Below are 21,168 nucleotides of genomic sequence, written 5' to 3'. Positions count from 1 at the left end.
GCAGGCGCTGACGCCGTTTTTAAAGGGCAGTCAGCCTATTGGCTTTATTTTAATATTTCAAGAAATATTCAATAAAATTACATGAATACATTTCTTTTCCCCCTCTCCCACCTGCCCCCGCCAACAACAATTAAATTAACTATTTGCCCTTTCCTCCCAAAACACTTACATTTACCAACGGACCGATCCCCCTTCAAACTGCACGAAGTTTAAAGGACAACCCTTCCCACCATGCCCGATACACATTACGTCAATTTGACCCCGTCCCACACTGATAAACTTACCACCTCACCTCTCCTCACCAGTTTCCCCGGGCGGGGTCCAAAGGCGTGGGAGTGCCGGCCATCGGGCCAAAGATCGCGATGGGTCATCAAGATTAAAGGAAAGTACATGTAAATGTAATAATTTTATTCATTTGCATATACTGATTGTGATTCTGTTGCCGAGCGGCGGGGGTGGAGGGGGTCGGTGTCGTGGATGTCGCCACGGTGCCTCGCCACCACTAGAAGGATTAGGCTGGGCCCTGCCGGAGTGGAGGTCCATGGCCGGCCTCACCCAGTGCCATCTTCAGGACCCCCCCACCCCTCACCGTGGATCCCGATGCTGAGGGCTCCTTAAAATCCAACCCAATGTTTCAAGTCTGTGACCTTTCATCAGGGTAGAAAACCTTCTTCATTTTGTTTCAACAATTAATTTGGCCACGTGACGTATTATGTTCCTCACTGCATTCAGAAGGGAGCAGAGTAACATTTGACCGGACTTCCACTTAGGAAGTTAACTTCACTGCCATCCAGAAAAGGAAACCTAGAACAGAAATAATTGGCTCAAAAGGAAAAGAATGTTTAATTTTCTGAAACAGTTTTGAGATCAGAAGTACCTTTCTTCAGAATGAGGATCTTGTGCTCGTCCGTAAGGCGGGTTTCGTGGTGGTAGTGGGGGGGGGGGCCGGAGAATTTGAGCGGAACCGCCTGCTACGCTACCCGACGTCGGGATTCCTGGTTCGATCCTCCTTGGGAGCAGGATAGGCTGATGCTGACCCTCTCGCCCAGAGGCCAATGAGACCCTTGGTTGGCCACTTAAGGGCCTCCTTCCACCGCTGATGGGATTTTACCAGGGGGTCTCTGCCGCATGGGGAGGACACATTGTAAAATGAGGTGCCCTGCCCACAGGCATGGAGTGGGGTGGGGGTGGTTGGGTCACACCTTTGTGGACAATTTGTGGCTCAGGGAGGACTGTCTCCCAGGAATAACTGTACCTCCTGGGTAGCCCTCCCAACCCCCTGGACTGAACGCCCACCCCCCCACCACCCCCTCGCCGGGGCATTCTGGACTGGCCCCGGCAACCTCGCCTCACTTTCTTGTGTTTCGGGGTTCCACCTAGGTCCAAGGAATTTGCAGTACCGGCAGTGGCCATCGCTCCTTATGATTGGCCGGCAGTACTTGGAGGTGGAATCCCTGAGCTATAAAGTCTTTAAAGGGACGGGGATACTGCCTCCTAAAACTTTGACCCAATAAGACTGGAAGATTGCTCCAGGGAGTGGGGGCCTAAAATATGCAGAGGCGGGAATCCCCCTTCCCTTTTTGGCCCTGCGCCGGGAGCCCCGCCTCCTGCACAAAACAGTCCAGAGTGTGGGATTTGATGGTAGTAAACTAAAATACATAATGTAGATCTTTCCTACAGAGTCTGGAATAAACCGTCCTTCACAGGGGCTTTTCTTGATCTAGAATCTTGTCTTCATTTAGAAGCTGGAGAATTTCAGTCAGATAGACATCCTTATTCTGACTATCCATATTTTTGAGCTGCACACTTGGAACTGTGTTGAGGTTGTCTTTCTTGAAGTAGATTTCCTGGAAATAAACATTCATAATTGAGTCCAACAATGCTCAGGTATGCTCACACAAATGTCCCAGTCCTGGAGCTTTCCTGGTGTTGGCCTCTTTGGTTCCACCTCATCTTGATAAAGGCTCTTCTTTAAAATACAGCCAAGCCCCGGTATACTCTCCACTCAATAGACAGAGGAGCGATGCATTTCACATTACTTGAACAAAAGAGTTAGTGTTCTGTAGCTATAGGCCCAATGGGCTGATGGGCCTTCTTTCATCAGAGCTTCTACACACTGATCAAAGCAAATCTCTTTTATTAAAGTGAATAACTGGACAGGGAGAAATAAAGGGTGGAACTTTGAACTCTGGTGGGCTGTAGAACGGGTGATATCTGCCCATTATACACCCTATCACATTTTCCATTCCATAGAATTGAAGTTGAAAGTTCCACACAAATTGTGTCCCTGATATTGACAATTAGATAAAGCAATTTTTTGAAAATGCAAATATAAGTCACTATGAACTCAGACTGCCTCTTCTCCACATGGAATCAGAAGTTCACTTCCTTATATTTCTGAGTCTAAAACATGGAAGCCAAAAATCTATAAATAATGGCAGTTGACTGCAGTCTCCTGGGTTGGCAGTTAAGCGCACTGTTATGGCAGAGAGCAGTGACAGCTTTATCCTTTGCATTAGCACATACATAAATGATAGGAGAAAGCTGCAATGAATATCCCACACATTTAACACAAAGATATCAGAGGCATTGAATCAAACTTTGCTACCATAATTCCAAGAGAAAGTGAATCCATTTTAATTAAGCACTTTGAGAAACACAAAACACACACAAAAAAAAAATAAACAGAAACATGGAAGCTGGGTATAGTTGGGGAGCAGAAATTGCTCTAGATTTTTTGGGGTAGAAAATTATTTTGGGTAGTATTGAAATGCGCGGGAGTAAATTGGCATCCTGTTTTACATTTCACTCCCTTTGACTTCAATAGGAACACAAATTGGGCAGAATATGAAAAGGGCCTTTTTGCAATATCGCACAAGACAAATTATTCCCCCTTTGGCTGGACGGACATTTCTGACATGAAGAACTACTGCCCATCCCCGATAAATTGCACCAACCTCAGCTGTACGTGCAGATCTAAGCTCATTTGAAGACTGGGGCAGCTCCCCGGCCTCTGTCAGGCTATAACCAGATTGTGCCACAGAGGGAGTCAGAGGGAGCCTCTGAGCTGACTAAAAAAAATTGTCCATTGTTTTTGAAAAAGGAATAGGGACTGCTCTTTGGGCCTGTGCATGATGCAGTTGTGAGAGTAATTGCACAAATGCCTCTTTGATATAACCATTTGGGGGCTGTCAGCCAGCCTTTGTATGCTGGATGCCTGCAACTAACAGGTGACCCCTACATCCAGCGTTCAAACTGAGAACATGGCAGGAAACCTGATGGAGGCAATGTTTACCTCATTTTCAGCTAACTTGCTTGCACCCACCTACATATAGAGGGCACGTTTTGGACCATTGGGACTGCTCTCCAGAAAACAGGAAAGAGTGTGCGTAGGAAAGTGATGGGAACACAGCGGAGAGGATCTACTACATATTTCTGGATGTATCAGCTGTAAATGTGGCTGTAAAGGTGAGGCTACTAAGTCAGCATAAACATACTGTTCCTGCTCTTTGAATCAGCATCAATCAATGAGCATGCAACAAAATGAGAAGTCATTCTTATTTGATTATTTCATGTAGAGCTCACAGTCATATTCTCATTAAAAGAATTTAACTGACACACTGTATTGATGTCTTCTCCCTCAGATCAGTGACCAGGGTTTGGCAACATGTCCGCACACCAGTGTCCATGATAAAATATTTTGAGGTCCATGACTGGTAATTTCAGGGGTGAGAAATTTCCCATTGGCTTCGTCTTCCAGACCAGTCTGACTTAATAAAAACGCAAGTGTCAGTTTCACAGCTGACAGGTGCTTAGAGCAGAGACAGGGCTTCCGAACCTCAGACAAGTTTGTGGTTTCCTGGCGGGTTCCGATTTTTTTTAAAAGCCAGCCGGAAAACCACAAACTTTTCTGAAGTTCAGAAGCACTGCCTCTGTTCTAAGCACCTGACAGCTGTGAAACTGATGGCTGCGATTTTTTAAAAAAACAGACCAACCTTAAAGCTGCTATGTAACTGTCTGAGAAAGAGAGAGGGAGAGGGGAGCAGAGAGAGGGAGAGAGGGAGGCAGAGAGAGGAGGTGCAGAGAGAGAGAGGGCAAGAGAGAGAGGGGACAGAGAGAGAGTGGTGGGCAGAGAGAAAGAGAGGTGGGCAGACAGAGAGAGAGGAGGACACAGAGAAAGAGAGGTAGAGAGAGAGAGAGGGGGTACTGAGAGAGAGAGGAAGAGGGAGGGGCAGTGAGAGGAGGGACAGAGACAGAAAGGGGGCAGAAAGAGAAAGAGGTGGACAGAGAAAGAGAGAGAGTGGGGGTCACAGAGAGGGGGACAGAGAGAAATAGAGGGGACAGAGAGAGGGGAGACAGAGAGATAGGGAATACAACACAGAGAGGGAGAGAAAACATAGAGTGCGGGATGACACAGAGAGGGGGACAAAACAGAGAGGGTGAAAACACAGAGAGTGGGGACCATGGACAGGGGGTAACATAGAGAGGGGGACACAGAGAAGGAGGGGGAGAGAGAGAAAGAGACAGAAACAGAGAGAGAAGGAGGGTGAGAGAATGATCAAGATTACTCCTGACAGATGGACATCTATCCGGAATACTTTGTATCGCCACAACAAGTGTGCAGGCAAACACTGATTACTTGTGTAAGCAAAATAATGCCAGGTAACTCACTCAATGTCCAACATAGTGATGAGAAAGTAAGTCAATAAATTAGTATTCTCATTTAAAGCTTCTTCACAAAAATGTACATTTGTTGTTGTTTTGATGAATAGTAAGATACATTTTTAATGCCTTAATCTTTCTGAAATTGTCTCACTGGCCTGCTATGCATGACAAAAATTGTAATGTGGCCCGCCCCCCACACAAAAAGGTTGGACAGCCCTGCTTCAAGCCTTTAATATTGTGTTTTCAAATAACCTAACAGCTAGGTTATTTTAAAACACAGTTTAAAAGCTTGCATTATGTAAACTGATTTTAAAATGACTCAACTTACTTGGGGAATGTCTCAATTTCTGTGCTCTGGCACATATTGCTTTCACCTGGGACTCATGCTGAGTAACATTGAAAGTTGCTGGGTTTTACTTTCCTATAAATATCGCAATTCCGCTGCTATCCATTTGGAATTACATTGTTCCAGAACTTGCATTGAGGGGCAAACAGGCAAGAAAATCCAAGGAATTTCCAGAAGTCAGCACTGTAAGTTCCTCATGAGTACAACAGTACAGTGTAATGGGGCTGACTAGTATTGGCAAAATAGGGAGGTGGATTTTAAGAGCCTGTCGCCGATCTCAGCAGCGAGCTCAGAAAATGACGGAACGCACGCGCAGGCCACACGCCAAAGAGTCATAGTCATAGAGTCATAGAGTTATACAGCACAGAAACAGACCCTTTGGCCCATCGTGTCCGTGCCGGCCATCAAGCACCTAACTATTCTAATCCCATTTTCCAGCATTTGGCCTGTAGCCTTGTATGCTATGACGTTTCAAGTGCTCATCTAAATACTTCTTAAATGTTGTGAGGGTACCTACCTCTACCACCCCTTCAGGCACTGCGTTCCAGATTCCAACCACCCTCTGGGTGAAATTTTTTTCCTCAAATCCGCTCTAAACCTCCTTCCCCTTACCTTAAATCTATGCCTCCTGGTTATTGACCCCTCCGCTAAGGAAATAAGTCTCTTCCTATATAACATATCAATGCCCCTCATAATTTTGTATACCTCAGTCATGTCCTCCCTCAGCCTTCTCTGCTCTAAGGAAAACAACCCTAGCCTTTTCAGTCTCTCTTCATAACTGAAATGCTCCAGCCCAGGCAACATCCTGGTGAATCTCCTCTGCACCCTCTCCAATGCAATCACATCCTTCCTATAGTGTGGTGACCAGAACTGTACACAATACTCCAGCTGTGGCCTAACTAGTGTTTAAAATAGCTCCATCATAACTTCCCTGCTCTTATATTCTATGCCTCAGCTAACAAAGTCAAGTATCCCATATGCCTTTCTAACCACCTTATCTACCTGTGCTGCTGCCTTCATGATCCCTCTGACCTTCTGTACTTCCTAGGGTCCTACCATCTATTGTATATTCCTTTTCCTTGTTACTCCTCCCAAAATGCATCACCTCACACTTCTCAGGATTAAATTCCATTTGCCACTGCTCCGCCCATCTTACCAGCCCATCTATATTGTCCTGTAATCTAAGTCTTTCCTCCTCACTACTTAAGACACCACCAATTTTCGTGTCATCTGTGAACTTACTTATCATACCTCCTATATTCACATCTAATCTCACACACAGCGGCTCATTTAAATAGCTGGGCAGCCCGACCCCCAATCTTGTGGAGGGGGCAGGCTGTCCATCCCCGGCAATGGCACCAGCTGCTTGCGTGCAGGCGCTGGTGCCATTTTTAAAGTGCGGCCAGCCCTGCCGGTCAATTTAAATTTTTAAAGATACACTGCCCAAAATCTTTAAAATAACTTTCTAACACCCCTTTCCCACCCCCAATAACAATTACATTAACTGTTTGCCCTTTCCCCTCCAAAAACACTTACCTTTCAAATCTGACCTTTCCCCCAGACTGCACAAAGTTTGAAATTCACTGCTTTCCACCATCACCTACACCCATTACGTTTATTTGACCCCGTCTCCCCCCACCTCCGCACTAAATTCTTAACTCCTTCTCCCTCCCCACCAGCTTCACATTGGATTTCCCTGGATGGGGAATTGAAGGCGCGGGAGCGCCGACCACCATGCTGACGATTGCGGTGGGTCTTGAATATTGAAGGTAAGTCCATTTAAATTTATGCATGTAATTGATTTGAACATTGAAATCCAGGTCCTGTTGCCCAGCAGTGGGGGGGCCACCACAGAGCCTCGCTGCCACTGGGAGGATCGGGCCGGACCCTCCTGGTTGGCCTCTGTGGCAGACCGCTGGGGGCCCCATCTTTTGGCCCCCCCCCACCCCCCCGCCATGGAACTCGACATTGAGGGATCAACAAATTCCAGCCCAGGGTGCAATAGTTACAATAGTCAGTAAATACAATGTAATGGACAGCTATAATAAACCTTAATCTATGATGAACTGTCTACGATTCCTTAACAAAATCTAAGCTGCATTTGCAGTTTTAAAACCTGTTAGGGAAGACATTGTATAATTTATAATGTTCCAATTACCATGTTAGAAACAGTCATGATTTTTTTTTGCTGTGAATTGGATTAAAAGCAAGTTTTACAAGTATGTCAAAGATCAGTAACTGCAATTGCGTAATTTACTATCCAGTTTGAGGGCCAATGTCCTTTGAAAGTTGTTTGTATCAGAAAACTACATTACATTAAAAGTGCGTGATTGCAAACAGGTAATAGATTTGACATAGGCCAGTATTTATTGCCCATCCCTAATTGCCCTTGCGAAGGTGGTGGTGAGCTGCTTTCTCGAACCGCTGCAGTCCTTGGGATATAGGCACACCAACAGTGCTGTTAGGAAGGGAGTTCCAGGATTTTGACCCAGCGACAGTGAAGGAATGACAATATAGTTCCAAGTCAGGATGGTGTGTGGCTTGGAGGGGAACTTGCAGGCGGTGGTGTTCCCGTGCATCTGCTGGCCTTGTCCTTCTAGGTGGTAGAGGTCGCCAGTTTGGAAGGTGCTGTCTAAGGAGCCTTGGTGCATTGCTGCAATGCACCTTGTAGATGGTACATACTGCTGCCACTCTGCATCAGTGGTGGAGAGAGTGAAGGTTCAAAGTGGTAGATGGGGTGCCAATCAAGCGGCTACTTTGTCCTGGATGGTGTTGAGCTCCTTGAGTGTGGTTGGTGCTGCACCTATCCAGGCAAGTGGAGAGTATTCCATCACTTTCCTGATTCATGCCTTGTAGATGGTGGAGAGGCATTGGGAAGTCAGGAGGTGAGTTAGTCACTGCAGAGATCCCAACCTCTGACCTGCTATTGGAAGAACTGAAGGGTGTTCTTTATTTGTAATTGTGTTTATCTAATTTTGTCACTAGCTTTGGTGGGCAAATGGCATTTTGCCCATGAGAGATTCTGTTGTTTATCTATTTTAGAATCCAGGACCTGGTTTAACAGCTTGTCATGATGAATAAACTAGCCTTGGCTACCTACTATTAACCTTTTTGTCCCTTCCTGTCGCACTCTGCTTTTCTGTTTTACATGACTCTTCTGAAGTACTATCTGCTTCACTCTATAAAATTCTCCTGATTTGGAAATCACTGCCCTTTTGTTGGCTGTCCTGTCTTCAGACACCTATTACATGCAAGTGGAGAACGTGCACAAACATTGACCATCATGGGTTAAATTGTCTTGTGACAATATTAGTGTGAGAAATGGTCCATCTTCCTATTGCTTATTTTTCCACTTACCTCAATGACCACAGTTACATGGTTTATTGGAGAGTGTGCACTCCTGACACAGTATGAATCCACAGAGGTCAAGTGATAAGGTCCCTCTACCACCCCATGACATGGTGTAGCTAGCTCTATTCTCTCAACAAAAGTATTTCACATTGGCATTGCATATTATTTTGCTTGCAAGCTAGCTAATACAGTTATGCAGCTCCCCAGTAATGTTTGTATGCTTAGCTACTTTATTTATATGGAGAAATGTGTTTTAAATCAGACTGTGCTTTGATGGCAGTAGGTTGGCTATACACTTTATATACAGCTAATTGTGTGTGGCTGAGTCAATAATTTTGTCAAATATCCGTGGTACAACATGCCTGTGCCTAGTACTGTCAATAACATGAACAGTGCTCAATATAAATGGCTCCTTTAATAGGGGGCAGTAATTTGAGGTGATTTGTATCAATCAAAAAGATAAGACCCTCATTGTTCTGCCCTCCAATTTGCCTGATTCTCACTAACAAAACAGTACAGCTAACTGTTATGCTTTTGGTCTTTCTTTTTTAGCTCTCTTTTATTTTATATATTTTGGCTACTATGTTTCAGACTGCAATAAGAACAAAAAAAATTTCATTTATATAGCATCTATTGTGATGACCAGGTGAGAAATGTGTCTTCTGGTCTTTTGCTGTTTTTACCTGGTCTTATTGTAACAGGGTTTAATTTTTAAACACACTGTGTTTTGAGCTCCCCCTTTTGTGAATCCTTGTTCACAGCTTTCCAATTATAAGGCAAAGAAACCAACACACCAGGTTTTCTTAGGTTTAAAGGAGAGAAGTGAAATTTATTAAAACTTAGACTTAAACTCTAATACGGTTCACAACTATGGATATACGACGCGCCCACACTAGCATGCACACGCAATACACACATGCAAATAGGGACAAAAAAGAGGAGGAAAATATAGTAGAGAGGTGTTTGAGGCAATATCGGAAGAGTTTTTTGTTTACTGTGCTTCAAGCTCACTTGATTGTAGGTAGTCTTGCTGTTCACTGGGGGCCAGTGTTGTTCTTAAACCTTGTTCACGTAGGAAACTTTTCTCTCTTTGAGGTTCACGTGTTTTCACAAGATTCAGTTCCATGAGAGAGAGATGGAGGCAGGCAGGACTGGAGAGGAGGTTCTGTTCCAACTGGAAGCACACGGCTTTCTGAGTTCAAATCTCTTGTTAGATGTTCAAATCTCAACAGCCAGCTAGCCATGTGACTAAAACTGGTCTGACCACTTCTTCTGTGTTTGTGGATTCTTCTATCTTAGCAGTCTATCTGGAATGCTAGCTCCCCCCACCTTCAACATCTGGTAATCAAAAGTCCATCGTTGGTTGAATGGGTCAGGTCATGGTCCTTTGTCCCTTGTTCCAACACTATCTGTTACCATGCAATATCCTTCCGATCAGGGGTTTGCACTTTTAAGGTTTAATGTTCATGTGGCAAAATAATGTGTACCTCAGTCATGACATGTGGGGGGTTTGCCTGACACTATATTGTCCCAAGGGGCATGTTATCACAAAAAGTTTGACATGGAACCATTGAAGGAGATGTTAGGAGAGAGCTAAAATCTTGTTTAAGGAAAACTTGTTTAAGAAGTGCCTTAAAGGAGCAGAATGAGGCAGAAAATCAGAGAGGTTTAAGGAAGGATTCCAATAGTGGGCGCACAGTGCCGCAGTGGTTAGCACCACAGCCTCACAGCTCCAGCAACCTGGGTTCAGTTCTGGCTACTGCCTGTGCAGAGTTTGCAAGTTCTCCCTGTGACCGCGTGGGTTTTCGTCGGGTGCTCTGGTTTCCTCCCACAGGCAAATACTTGCAGGTTGATAGGTAAATTGGCCATTGCAAATTGCCACTAGTGTAGGTAGGAGAATGGTGGGGATGTGGTAGGGAATATGGGATTAATGTAGGATTAGTATAAATGGGTGGTTGTTGGTCAGCACAGACTCAGTGGGCCGAAGGGCCTGTTTCAGTGCTGTATCTCTCTATGACTCTAATACAAAAGCAAAAACACTGTGGATGCTGGAAGTCTGAACTAAAAACTGAAAATTCTGCAAATACTCAGCAGGTCAGGCAGCATGTGCGGAGCAAGATACAGAGTTAATGTTTCAGGTTTGTGACCTTCCATCAAGGTAGAAAAACCTCTTCAGCCTGGTTCAACAATTGATTTGGCCACGTGACCTATTATGTTCCTCTCTGCATTCAGAAGGGAGCAGAGTAACATTAGACTGGACTTCCACTTAGGTGTTAACTGCCATCCAGAAAAGGTAAATAATTCTAAAACAGAAATAATTTGTTAAAGGTGGAAAAGAATCCTTAATTTTCTGAAACAGTTTTGATATCAGAAGTATCTTTCTCCAGAATCAGAGTGTGGGATTTAATGGTAGCAAACTTAAATACATAATAAAGATCTTTCCTTCAGTGTCTGGAATAAATCTATCTTTACAGGTGCTTTTGCTGTGATGTAGAACCTTGACTTCATTTAGTAGTTTGTGAATTACAGTCAGATAGACATCCTTTCTCAGACTATCTATATCTTTGAGCTGCACACTTGGAACTATGTTGAGCTTGTCTTTCTTGAAGTAGGCTTCATGAAAATAACCATTCATAATTGAGTCCAACAATGCCAAAACTGTAAGATCTCAATAGAGCTTGGATCATGAACTCTCGATCTTTACTTTGCTCAGGTATGCTCACACAGACGTCCCAGTCCTGGAGCTTTCCTTGTGTTGGCCTCTTTGGTTCCAGCTCACCTTTATAAAGGCTGTTCTTTAAAATCCAGCCAAGCCCCGGTATACTCTCCACTCAATGGACAAAGAGTAGAGATTTATTTCACATCACTTGAATGAAGGGGTTGGAGCAATAGAAGAGTACTTTACAGTTGATATTAAGCTCATATTGTTTCCTGAGTCGTGTAAAATAGTGTATAACTGCTGTCCTAAACTATGATCTAAGCCATTTTTTATGGGATGCTTCTTTTCTTTTTCTTAATATCCACAGAAGCAGTCTGACCTGAATGTCTCTCTTTAAAGGTTTCAGACAAACCTGATTTAAACAAAGCAGATTGTGAAATACCTTCTATAAAGTGACTGTGACCAAACAGACTTGATTAATTACTGAAAAAAGAGACATGGTGCTAATGTTTTTCAGAACACAATGGGCTGGATTTTAAGAGCCCCCGCTCCCCATCGATCTCGGCGGCGAGCTCAGAAAATGGCGGCCCACCCGCACGGGCCGCATGCCAGAGCTGCCACAATCTTCCGCGCGGTGGCTCATTTAATTAGCCGGGGCGGCCCACAGCCTCTCTATCACGTGGAGGGGGTGGGCTGTCCATCCTCGACAATGGCGTCAGCTGCCTGTGCAGGCGCTGGTGCCATTTTTCAAAGGCAACCAGCCCTGCCAGCATATTTACATTTTTAAAGAGAGATCCCCCGAAATTAAATAAATAAATTTCTTATACCCCTTTCCCACCCCACAATAACAATGAAAATAACTATTTGCCCTTTCCCCCCTAAAACACTTAACTTTTACATCTGAGCTTCCCCCCCCCTCCCACCAAACTGCACAAAATTTAAGGTTCAACCTTTTCCACCATCCCCTACACCCATTATATGTATTGACCCCATTATCCCCACTAACCCCCCGCACTGACAAATTTACCTGCTTCCTCTCCTCACCTGTGTGGCACCGTGTTTCCCAGACGGGGATCTGAAGACGCAGATGTGCTGGCCACTGGGCCGAAGATCATGGAGGGCCCTCAAGATTGAAAGTAAGTGTATTTAAATTTATTATTTTTATTGATTTGCATATTTAAATTGTCCAGCGGTGGGGGGGCCACCACGGAGCCGTGTGGGCACCGGAAGGATCAGGCTGGGTACTGCTGGCGTCGAGATCCGCGGTGATCCTCATCTGCAGCCATCTTCAGGCCCCCCCACCCCCATCACAGATTCTGATGTCAGGGGTTTGTTAAAATACGTTTGATGTGATTCCACGATTGGACAGCATCTACTGAGCAATCCTGACTGTGCTAGGAATTGCACTAATCACCAATTTAAGATTATCATTCCGGCTTGCAATGTAGCTCACTTACGCTTGCGAGAAGCTACATATATTCATACACAGGCACCTGTCCTCGACAGGCAAAAGGAACATGTCCAGGCATTGCGCCTATTTTTTTGAATTAAACAAAGGTATGTGGGGAAAATAGTTCCCTGATGCATTCCCCACGGCAACATTTCAACCAATCAGAGTTGACTAGCCAACCAATCAGCACACTTTTCTCATGCTCCCTTTGAAATTTGATATTCTTGCATCTGTCCTGATGAGTGCAAGACAAAAGGTTTTGACAGCATGTCTCTTTTTTCAGCAATACTCAAGTTCTGTACTACCAAGCAACTACTTGAATAATTGTTAATTGTTTTAAAAACTGCCAATCAAACACATACAGGACAAATTCCACAGGATGTTTGTATTTCATAGAATCATAGAATGATACAGGACAGCAGGAGGCCATTCAGCCCATCATACCTCTGCCATGTCTTTGAAAGACACAACCAATTATTTCCACAGACCTGTCCTTTCCCCATAACCCTGCAAATATTTCCTCTACCAGTAGTATTCTCATTCCCTTTAGAAACTTACTATTGAATCTGCTTCTACTACCCTTTCAGAGAGTATATTCCAGATCATAACAATTGTTTGTGTAAAAATAGTTCTCCTCATCCCCCTCCGGTTCCTTTGCCAATTATCTTAAGTCTGTGTCCTCTGGTGACCCAACCCTCTGTTACTAGAAGCAGTTTATTCTAATTTACTCTATCAAAACCCTTCATGATTTTGAACACTTGTATGAAATCTCTTAACGTTCTCTGCTCTAAGGAGAGCCAACCCCAGTTTCTTTAATCTTTCCATGTAACTGAACTCCCCATCTCAGAAACCATTCTAGTAAATATCCTCTGCATCCTCTCCAAGACCTTAATATCCTTTCCAAAGTGAATTCAATGGTGTGGTCTTGTCTTGGACCTTGTTTTATTGTGCATCGGTCTTGATTGGTGACAATTTAACACCTCAAACCTATTTTCAAAACATTGCCCATTTGTTTTATGAACATTGCATATATTTTGCATCATGTGGTGAATATGATGATCTGATCACCACAAGCATCGAAATCCTATTGGACAACACTGATCTAGATTTTGGCAGATTTGTGAAATAAAACTACCTTCTTTAAAATTCATGCTGATCATTCCTGATAATATCTGTGTTCTTTAAGTGGCCAACTGTCTATTTTCATAATTTTCCCAATTATAGATGACATGTGACAGGCTTACAATTCCCCAGTTTCATGTTTTTCTTCATTGTTTAATATAATTGATGAGTTTTTCCCCCTTTTTCTGCAGCTAAGTGTTCAACTGAATGATTGGAACAGTAAAAGCAATCTAACTTATAGTTGATTTTCTTTGTCCCAAATTTAATCAACTTGGGAGCTACATTGCACTGTTGCAAATAGAATTGTGAGACTTTACAGAGATAATTTTATCAATGATTCAATGGAACTCTGACACAGAAGAACACAGTATTCATTGTTTCTTGTTCACGAACAATTCAAATGGCAGGAAAGCAAAAAGAAAAGCATTGTTGGCACATTGTACATTTCAGGTGTTTTCTGCACCCAGCGTTTTGTTCATTTTTGCTGATTTTCAGTCCTGAAACATTATAATGACAAAAGTACAGTCAGAGAGGCCTCTCTGCTCAGCTTATAAATACCAAGCTGTGTGAAGCAGTGAAACATTCAGTCAGTTAATAAGCTGTGAATTAAAAATGGGAAAGGTAAGCGAAACCTGTACTTTGTTATATTGTAATCATTCGCTAAATGTCTCTTAGTTTAGGAAATTAACTTCCAAACTTTTGCTTTTTCAGATCATCTTTTACGAGGACAGAAATTTCCAGGGTCGGCACTATGAGTGCAGTAGTAACTGTGCTGACCTGTCCCCTTACTTCAGCCACTGTAACTCCATCCGTGTTGACAGTGACTGGTGGGTGATGTATGAGAGGCCCAATTACATGGGATACCAGTATGTTCTGAGCAGGGGAGAATATCCTGACTACCAGCGCTGGATGGGATTCAATGACAGCATCAGGTCATGTCGCAGCTACCCATATGTGAGTTACCTTTGATGATTTGAGTATTTTACACAGATAGAAGACTAGAAAATAACAATATCCTGAGCAATTGAGTTTGCCAGTATAAACCTTATTTGTACGAATGCTTTGTGTGTGGTACATCCAACTGACCTTATGGGCTACACCGGGAAGACTCGGCCCGATATTGCCGGCGGTGGCGAGGCCTCATGGCGGCCGCCCCCCCCCCCCCCCCCCCACCCCTCGGCGATGGGTCCAAAATTTAAATATGTGAATTGAGTAAAATTAATGAATTAAATACTCACCCGCTTTCGCCACCGTCTCAGTGCCATACTGGAGCCTGTGACCGGCACTCCGGGTGGGGGGGGGGGGGTGGGGAGGAGCAGGTAAGTTTTCAGGGCGGGAGGGGGGTGGTGGGAAGGGGTAAAGTTGAAGATTTGTGAACTTAGGGTTCAAGGTCGGAAGCACAAGGTAAGTTTTTTGGGGGGACATCGGGCAAGTAATGAATGTATTGGTCATTGGGGGAGGGGGAGGATTGGTGAGGGAGGGTCGGGATAACTTTATTTAATTTTTCAAGTAACTTGTCTTTAAACATTTAAATAAATGGAAGGGCTGGAAGCCTTTTAAAAATGGCATCGGCACCTGCATAGTGCTGCCTGATGTCATTGCTGCGGACGGACCACCCAGCCCTTCCACATCATGGGGGGGGGGGGGGGCGCAGTCCACTCCGGCCATTTAAATGAGCCCCCGCATTCAATACCACGGCAGCTCTGCGACGAGTGATCCATGCAGGCACACCGCCATAATGTTGAATTCAGCCCTATATTTGTAACAGTAATGAAGGCACAGCGCTTGGTTTCTAAGAATGTAATTATCCATACATAAAATATTAGCACCACAGCCTCACAGCTCCAGCGACCCGGGTTTGGTTCTGGGTACTGCTTGTGCGGAGTTTTCAAGTTCTCCCTGTGACCGCGTTGGTTTTCGCCGGGTGCTCCGGTTTCCTCCCGCAGCCAAAGACTTGCAGGTTGATAGGTAAATTGGCCATGGTAAATTGCCCCTAGTGTAGGTCTGTAGTAGGAGAATTGTGGGGATGTGGTAGGGAATATGGGATTAATGTAGGATTAGTATAAATGGGTGGTTGTTGGTCGGCACAGACTCGGTGGGCCGAAGGGCCTCTGTTTCAGTGCTGTACCTCTAAATATATAAAATTTAAAAAAAAATAAAAAATTAACAGCCTGTGCACCAGTTTAAATTCTATATCAAATTCAGAAATATAACTGGGCAAATACAGTTCAGACACAGTAGAGGTGCAGAGAATGCTTTACTTATGGGAGAATCCAAAACTGGTGGCCATGGATACAGGATAGTTACTCATTAAACCAACAGGGAAATAAGGACAAATTTGTTGATTTAGAAAGTGGTTAGAATGTGGAACTCCCTACCACAGGAAGTGGTTGAGACAAATATCTTAGATGCTTTCAAACAAAAGCTAGATAAGTACATGAGAAAAAAGGAATAGAAAGATATGCTGAAAGCTGGGGTGAGGTACATGGAATGAGAGGAGTCTTGTGGGGAGTCTAAAGACCAGCATGGATTAGTTCAGCTCAATGCGATGTTCTCACCAAGCTATCCGGTCACGCAGCTGAAAATTTCCGCACAGCCCACACACAAGCTAGTCCCTTTAAGTTACCGTGCATGCATGGCCACGCAAATAATTTAAAGGTCCGGGGCACTTAAACTTATCAGCTGCTGCTGCACAACAACAACAAAAAATAAGGGGTACATTGGCTAAATGTCCTATTCTCTGTTGTATCCTCTATCTAATTCCATGAATTAGTTCGCAATAATTAACTGTTTAGAAGTGAAAGGCTAATTGTTAGATTGGAAGTTTAGAATGTAAAAATATCACCTACTGTGAGACTTAGAAGTCAGACATCTTATCATTGATGACATTGCTCTCACTTATACTAAAAGTTTTAAAAAATTAAATAAGAAAGAAATATCAGATTTTCAATTTGGAAATTAATAAATATTGAAAACCTCGTTTCAGTACGTGGCCAAATAGAATCGATCCTGAATTTGCTATTCGGAACATTTCTCTCTCAATACTGAACATTGTTAGCTTCATCACAAATATGATCTGATTGATATTACAGTACCGAGGTGGAAACTACAGAATGAGGATTTACGAGAGGCCTGAATTTGGAGGACAGATGATGGAATTCCAGGATGACTGTCCATCTGTCTATGATCGTTACCGTTACCGTGACATTCACTCCTGCAATGTGATGGACGGTTACTGGATCTTCTATGAACATCCCAACTACAGAGGCCGACAGTACTTCATGAGACCCGGTGAATACAGGAGATACAGTGACTGGGGTGGCTACAATTCAACTGTCGGATCTTTCCGGCGCATGAGAGATTTCTAGATTGCCCTTTGGAAATGTGATTTTTATCTTTCTGAAATATTCATGAGAATAATAAAATATACTCTACCACCATCTTGCGTTTTTATCTTTGTAATCTAACGTCATTTCAGGTGGAAAGTTGGGGATGTACAAATAAATTCTGCCTTGAAGATTTGATGAACGTAAATGCAGAAAAAAATGACATTGTAAGGCAGTATGAATGAAGGGGTCTTTTCTCCAATGGAATTTAGAGTGGTCAATTCTTCAACTTTTCTGTTTATTGAAAGCCGGCATAAAAATAAAAGTATAATTAAAAGTAAAAATGTAAAGAAGATAACACCAACTTCACCCATGCACCTCGCTCCAAAAGAATGTGATCCATCTGAATTACATATGTGGAAAAGATCCAAAAATCTATCAGCTGCTTGCTTTCTGTTGGACTGATTGAGGCCTTATGTAGAACCTATAATGAAAACACTGTAATTCCAAAACATACCTTAAATAGTTATATCCAAAGCAAGAAATATCACTTTGACATTGAAATGCCAAGTTATATATTATATGTTTGTTGCAGACTATTAGAATATATGTATTTATACATTAGAATATATTTATAGCAACGGCTCAGTTGAAAACATGAACAAACGTTAAGTAGGGAGTGTAGTCAAAGCCACTCTAAGCACAGGAATTTGTACTGGAAATGTAGTTTTAAAATGTAACATTCTAAGTAATAAAACACTGAGTGTACTTCAAACCTCAGTGTAAGCATTTGTAGCAACTGATGCAGCAGAAGAAGAGAACAAAGCCAGGCAGACGGGACCTTACCGAGCAATTAAGAACTGTACACACAAAAATGAAAACATGTTGTGGAAATAAAACATGACCGAGTGCTTTGGAGAAAATAAAAAGAGAAAGCTATGATATTCAGAGTGACAGAAGAATTAAAACACAAAATAAAAGCCCAGAAAGGTGCTACAATTTGCAGATGTACAAGCAAGCTAGAAGATCAAGAGACAAAGCTACAGTGAGGTGTGATGGGGATTGGTAACTGCAGTCCTCTGACTCAAATCCCTTCTTTCTGAAACTGCATTCTACAGGTCGAGTGCTGCATAAATCCAAGGATTGCCTGTTCTTCAGATAGAAGGATGGAAAACTGGGAAGGTAGAGTTATTCCTGGGCCACTTTTGTACATTTGATTGTTTCAGAGCTTCACAGCTCCAGCAGCAAAGATCATGGAATGTTTAGTATCCCTTTAAGTTGTGAGTGTCTCTTTAAGAAACACTTGAAATCGGCTTCAGTGCTGTGTTTACACCCAAACAGTTGGCTGCTGTTAGAGGAGGGTACCAGTGGAAGCATATCCACCAAAATGCCATGCAGCATCTTTAATGAGCACTAGCAGACATTTTTAAGTGGCAACCAGCTCTTTAACAAGTCTCCATATGGCCATCCTAATGCTTGCTTCAACTCCATTAGCAAGATGACGTATTCGTTATTGGGATGTGGGCATCGCTGGCTATACCAGCATTTACTGCCCATCTCTAACTGCCATTGAGAAGGTGGTGATGACCTGCCTTCCTGAACCGTTGCAGTCCATGTGGTGTAGGTATACTCACAATGCTGTTAGGGAGGGTGTTCTAGGATTTTGACCCAGCAAAAGTAAAGCAACGGCAATATAGTTCCAAGTCAGGATAGTGTGTGACTTGGAGGGGAACTTGCAGTTGGTGGTTTTCCCATGCATCTGCTACCCTCATTCTTCTAGGTGGCAGAGATTGGAAGGTGCTGTCAAAGGAGCCTTGGTGCGTTGCTGCACTGCATCTTGTACATGGTACACACTGCTGCCGCTGTGGGTCGGTGGTGGAGGGAGTGAATGTTGAAGGTGGTGAATGGGGTGCCAATCAAGTGGGCTGCTTTGTCCTGAATTTTGTCAAGCTTCTTGAGTGTTGTTGGAGCTGCACTCATCCAGGCAAGTGGAGAATATTCCATCACTCTCTTGACTGTACCTTGTAGATGGCAGATAGGCTTTGGGCAGTCAGGAAATTAGTAACTTGGTGCAGAATTCCTAGCCTTTGACCTGCTGTTGTAGCCACAGTATTTATGTGGCTGGTCCAGTTCAGTTTCTGGTCAATGGTAACCCCCAGGATGTTAATGCTGAGGGATTCAGCGATGGTAATGCCATTAAACACTGGCCTGTGGTAGTAATGTCACCAAATAGATATGGGTAGTGATAAAGGCTTAAGGACTTTGTTGTCCAATCTGGAATCTAAACACACTGGCAGTTGTACATCACTACACCATTACATGTGTTATTTTTTGTACCGCAAGCATGAAGAACCGAGACTCTCGATTTCTGCGTGTGTAGGTTTTATTTAGATGGTTGCCCGGATCTATCTTAGCTTCACTTTTGCAACCATGTTCCCTCAGGGTTGACCGACATGGAGAGCAATTTTATAAACACAGAACAGAGCAATGAATCACTGACAAATCAAACACAGCATATTTTTCCCCTTGTAGGCTAAAGAGCTTATTTTTAATTAAACCTTCACAAGTATAAAACAGGTATATATTGAGTCATTTCTTAGAGTCCATTTGTTCCTCTAAGTACACAAACAATCTTTGAGATGTGGGGGTCTTCTAAAATGGCGCCGAGATTGACAAAGATGTCGTTGTGGTTCAGTAATTGGTGATCGGTGCGGAGTGTGAACTTTCTACCATAGAGATACATGTGCCAATGATCACAAGCGTGGATGTAGGTTAGTGCTTCTTGCTCTCCAGTGGAGTATTTGCGTTCAGTTTCTGACAACAGGCGTGACACATATGCAATTGGTCATTCACTTCCTGCAATGTACTGTGAGAGTACAGCACCTATCTCATTTCCTGACGTGTTAGTTGTGACGTACATTTCCGTATGTGGGTTGAAATGCGTGAGGTCTGGCGCAGATGCTATTTTCACCTTTAACATGTCAAATGTTGTTTGCTGTCCATTCCTATTGCGTGTCTTTGTGCAGTAGCTGTCGAAGAGGCTCTGCATACAGGGGCACATATTTGTCTTAAAATTTGGTAGCGCCGAGGATCAATGCCAACTCCTTTACATTAGACAGGGTCGGAAGTGCACAAATGGCTTTGACATTGTCGTAGGTAGTCTTTACTCCAGCCGCTGTCACTTTGTACTCAAGAAAGTCAATCTCGGATGCTGCAAATGTGCATTTGTCCTTGTTGAGTGTCAAATTGTGTTATGCGAGTGCAATAACCTCTGATCCTGTTCTGTTTTGTCCCTTCTGTGGAGGACAACATTGTCGACAAGGTTGAGCATCCCCTTGATGTCTAACAAGACTGAAGAGACAATGTTCTTGAGCGCTCTAAGCGCAGAACTTAGTCCCATAGGGTATTCTTTGCTACTGAAACATGCTGTCATGCATAACAAAGGCTGTAAGAAGTCAGCTTCACTCCGCTAGTGGAATCTGTAGATAGCTTCATCGCATGTTGAGCTTCATGAAAGCTGTGGAATCATGAAATGATGCAGATAATGCCTGGATCATAGGGAGCGGGTACTTGTCTGGAATAATTGCTTTGTTGACCGATTTAAGGTCAATGCATAGTCTAAGTTCTCTATTTTTATGTTGTGCAATTACTAGGTTCGATATCCATGGGGCTGAGTTGATTGGCTCAGTGATACTGTCTGCTTCCAGTTGTTTCAGCTCCTGTGACACTTCAGCACGGATTGCAAACGGCAACTGTCTCAAATTTTGCCAAACAGGTGGAGTTGCTGTGACGATGTGAGGAGCTTGACAGTACCCTTTAATCTCAATGAGGAATGACACTGAAATGCCTGTGGTCATGACTGTACAATCCTTGAAGTAACCCCCCATACATGGGACCAGGCGCTTTACTGTCCATGATAATATACTGTATTTCACTGTCAGGAATGCGTTCCACAATGTATTGAACTGACATAGTCTTCTTCTTCAATGACCTGCATACCTTTGTGAATTGATTCATCTCTGAGCATGAGCTGCACTTTTTCCCTTGTGCTGGGCATGTTGTTTTGAATCTGTGGGTACCCCCACAATTTGGCCATGTTCTTGAGGGTGCCTGACCGTGAAAGGGCAAGTGTTGATGAGCCTGCTGGGGTCTCTTTGTCTGTAATACTTGTGCAACTTGTGATTGGGCAAGCTGTGTCTCTGACTGTGAGCCTAAGGATGTATATTTGTGTAAAATCATCGAATCTAAC

General features: G+C 43.4%; 1 protein-coding gene across 2 annotated transcripts; it reads left to right on the top strand.

Moving 5' to 3' along the window:
- The first annotated feature begins 14,205 nt into the window (after positions 1–14,205).
- On the top strand, positions 14,206–16,961 carry LOC137372208 (gamma-crystallin S-1-like). Of its 2 annotated transcripts, none has more exons than XM_068035828.1 (3): positions 14,206–14,214; positions 14,305–14,547; positions 16,686–16,961. In XM_068035828.1, exons 1-3 carry the CDS (start codon positions 14,206–14,208, stop codon positions 16,959–16,961), a joined length of 528 nt encoding a protein of 175 aa, XP_067891929.1. The 2 variants fall into 2 exon arrangements, with proteins under 2 accessions (XP_067891929.1, XP_067891930.1); XM_068035829.1 differs by having other exon boundaries at positions 14,305–14,551; positions 16,693–16,961.
- The last annotated feature ends 4,207 nt before the right edge of the window (positions 16,962–21,168 follow it).

Source organism: Heterodontus francisci, chromosome 7 (assembly GCF_036365525.1).
Source record: "Heterodontus francisci isolate sHetFra1 chromosome 7, sHetFra1.hap1, whole genome shotgun sequence".
In the NCBI taxonomy this organism is placed as follows: domain Eukaryota; kingdom Metazoa; phylum Chordata; class Chondrichthyes; order Heterodontiformes; family Heterodontidae; genus Heterodontus; species Heterodontus francisci.
Note: the sequence above shows the minus strand (reverse complement) of the source record. Positions and strands in the feature narration are given on the sequence as shown.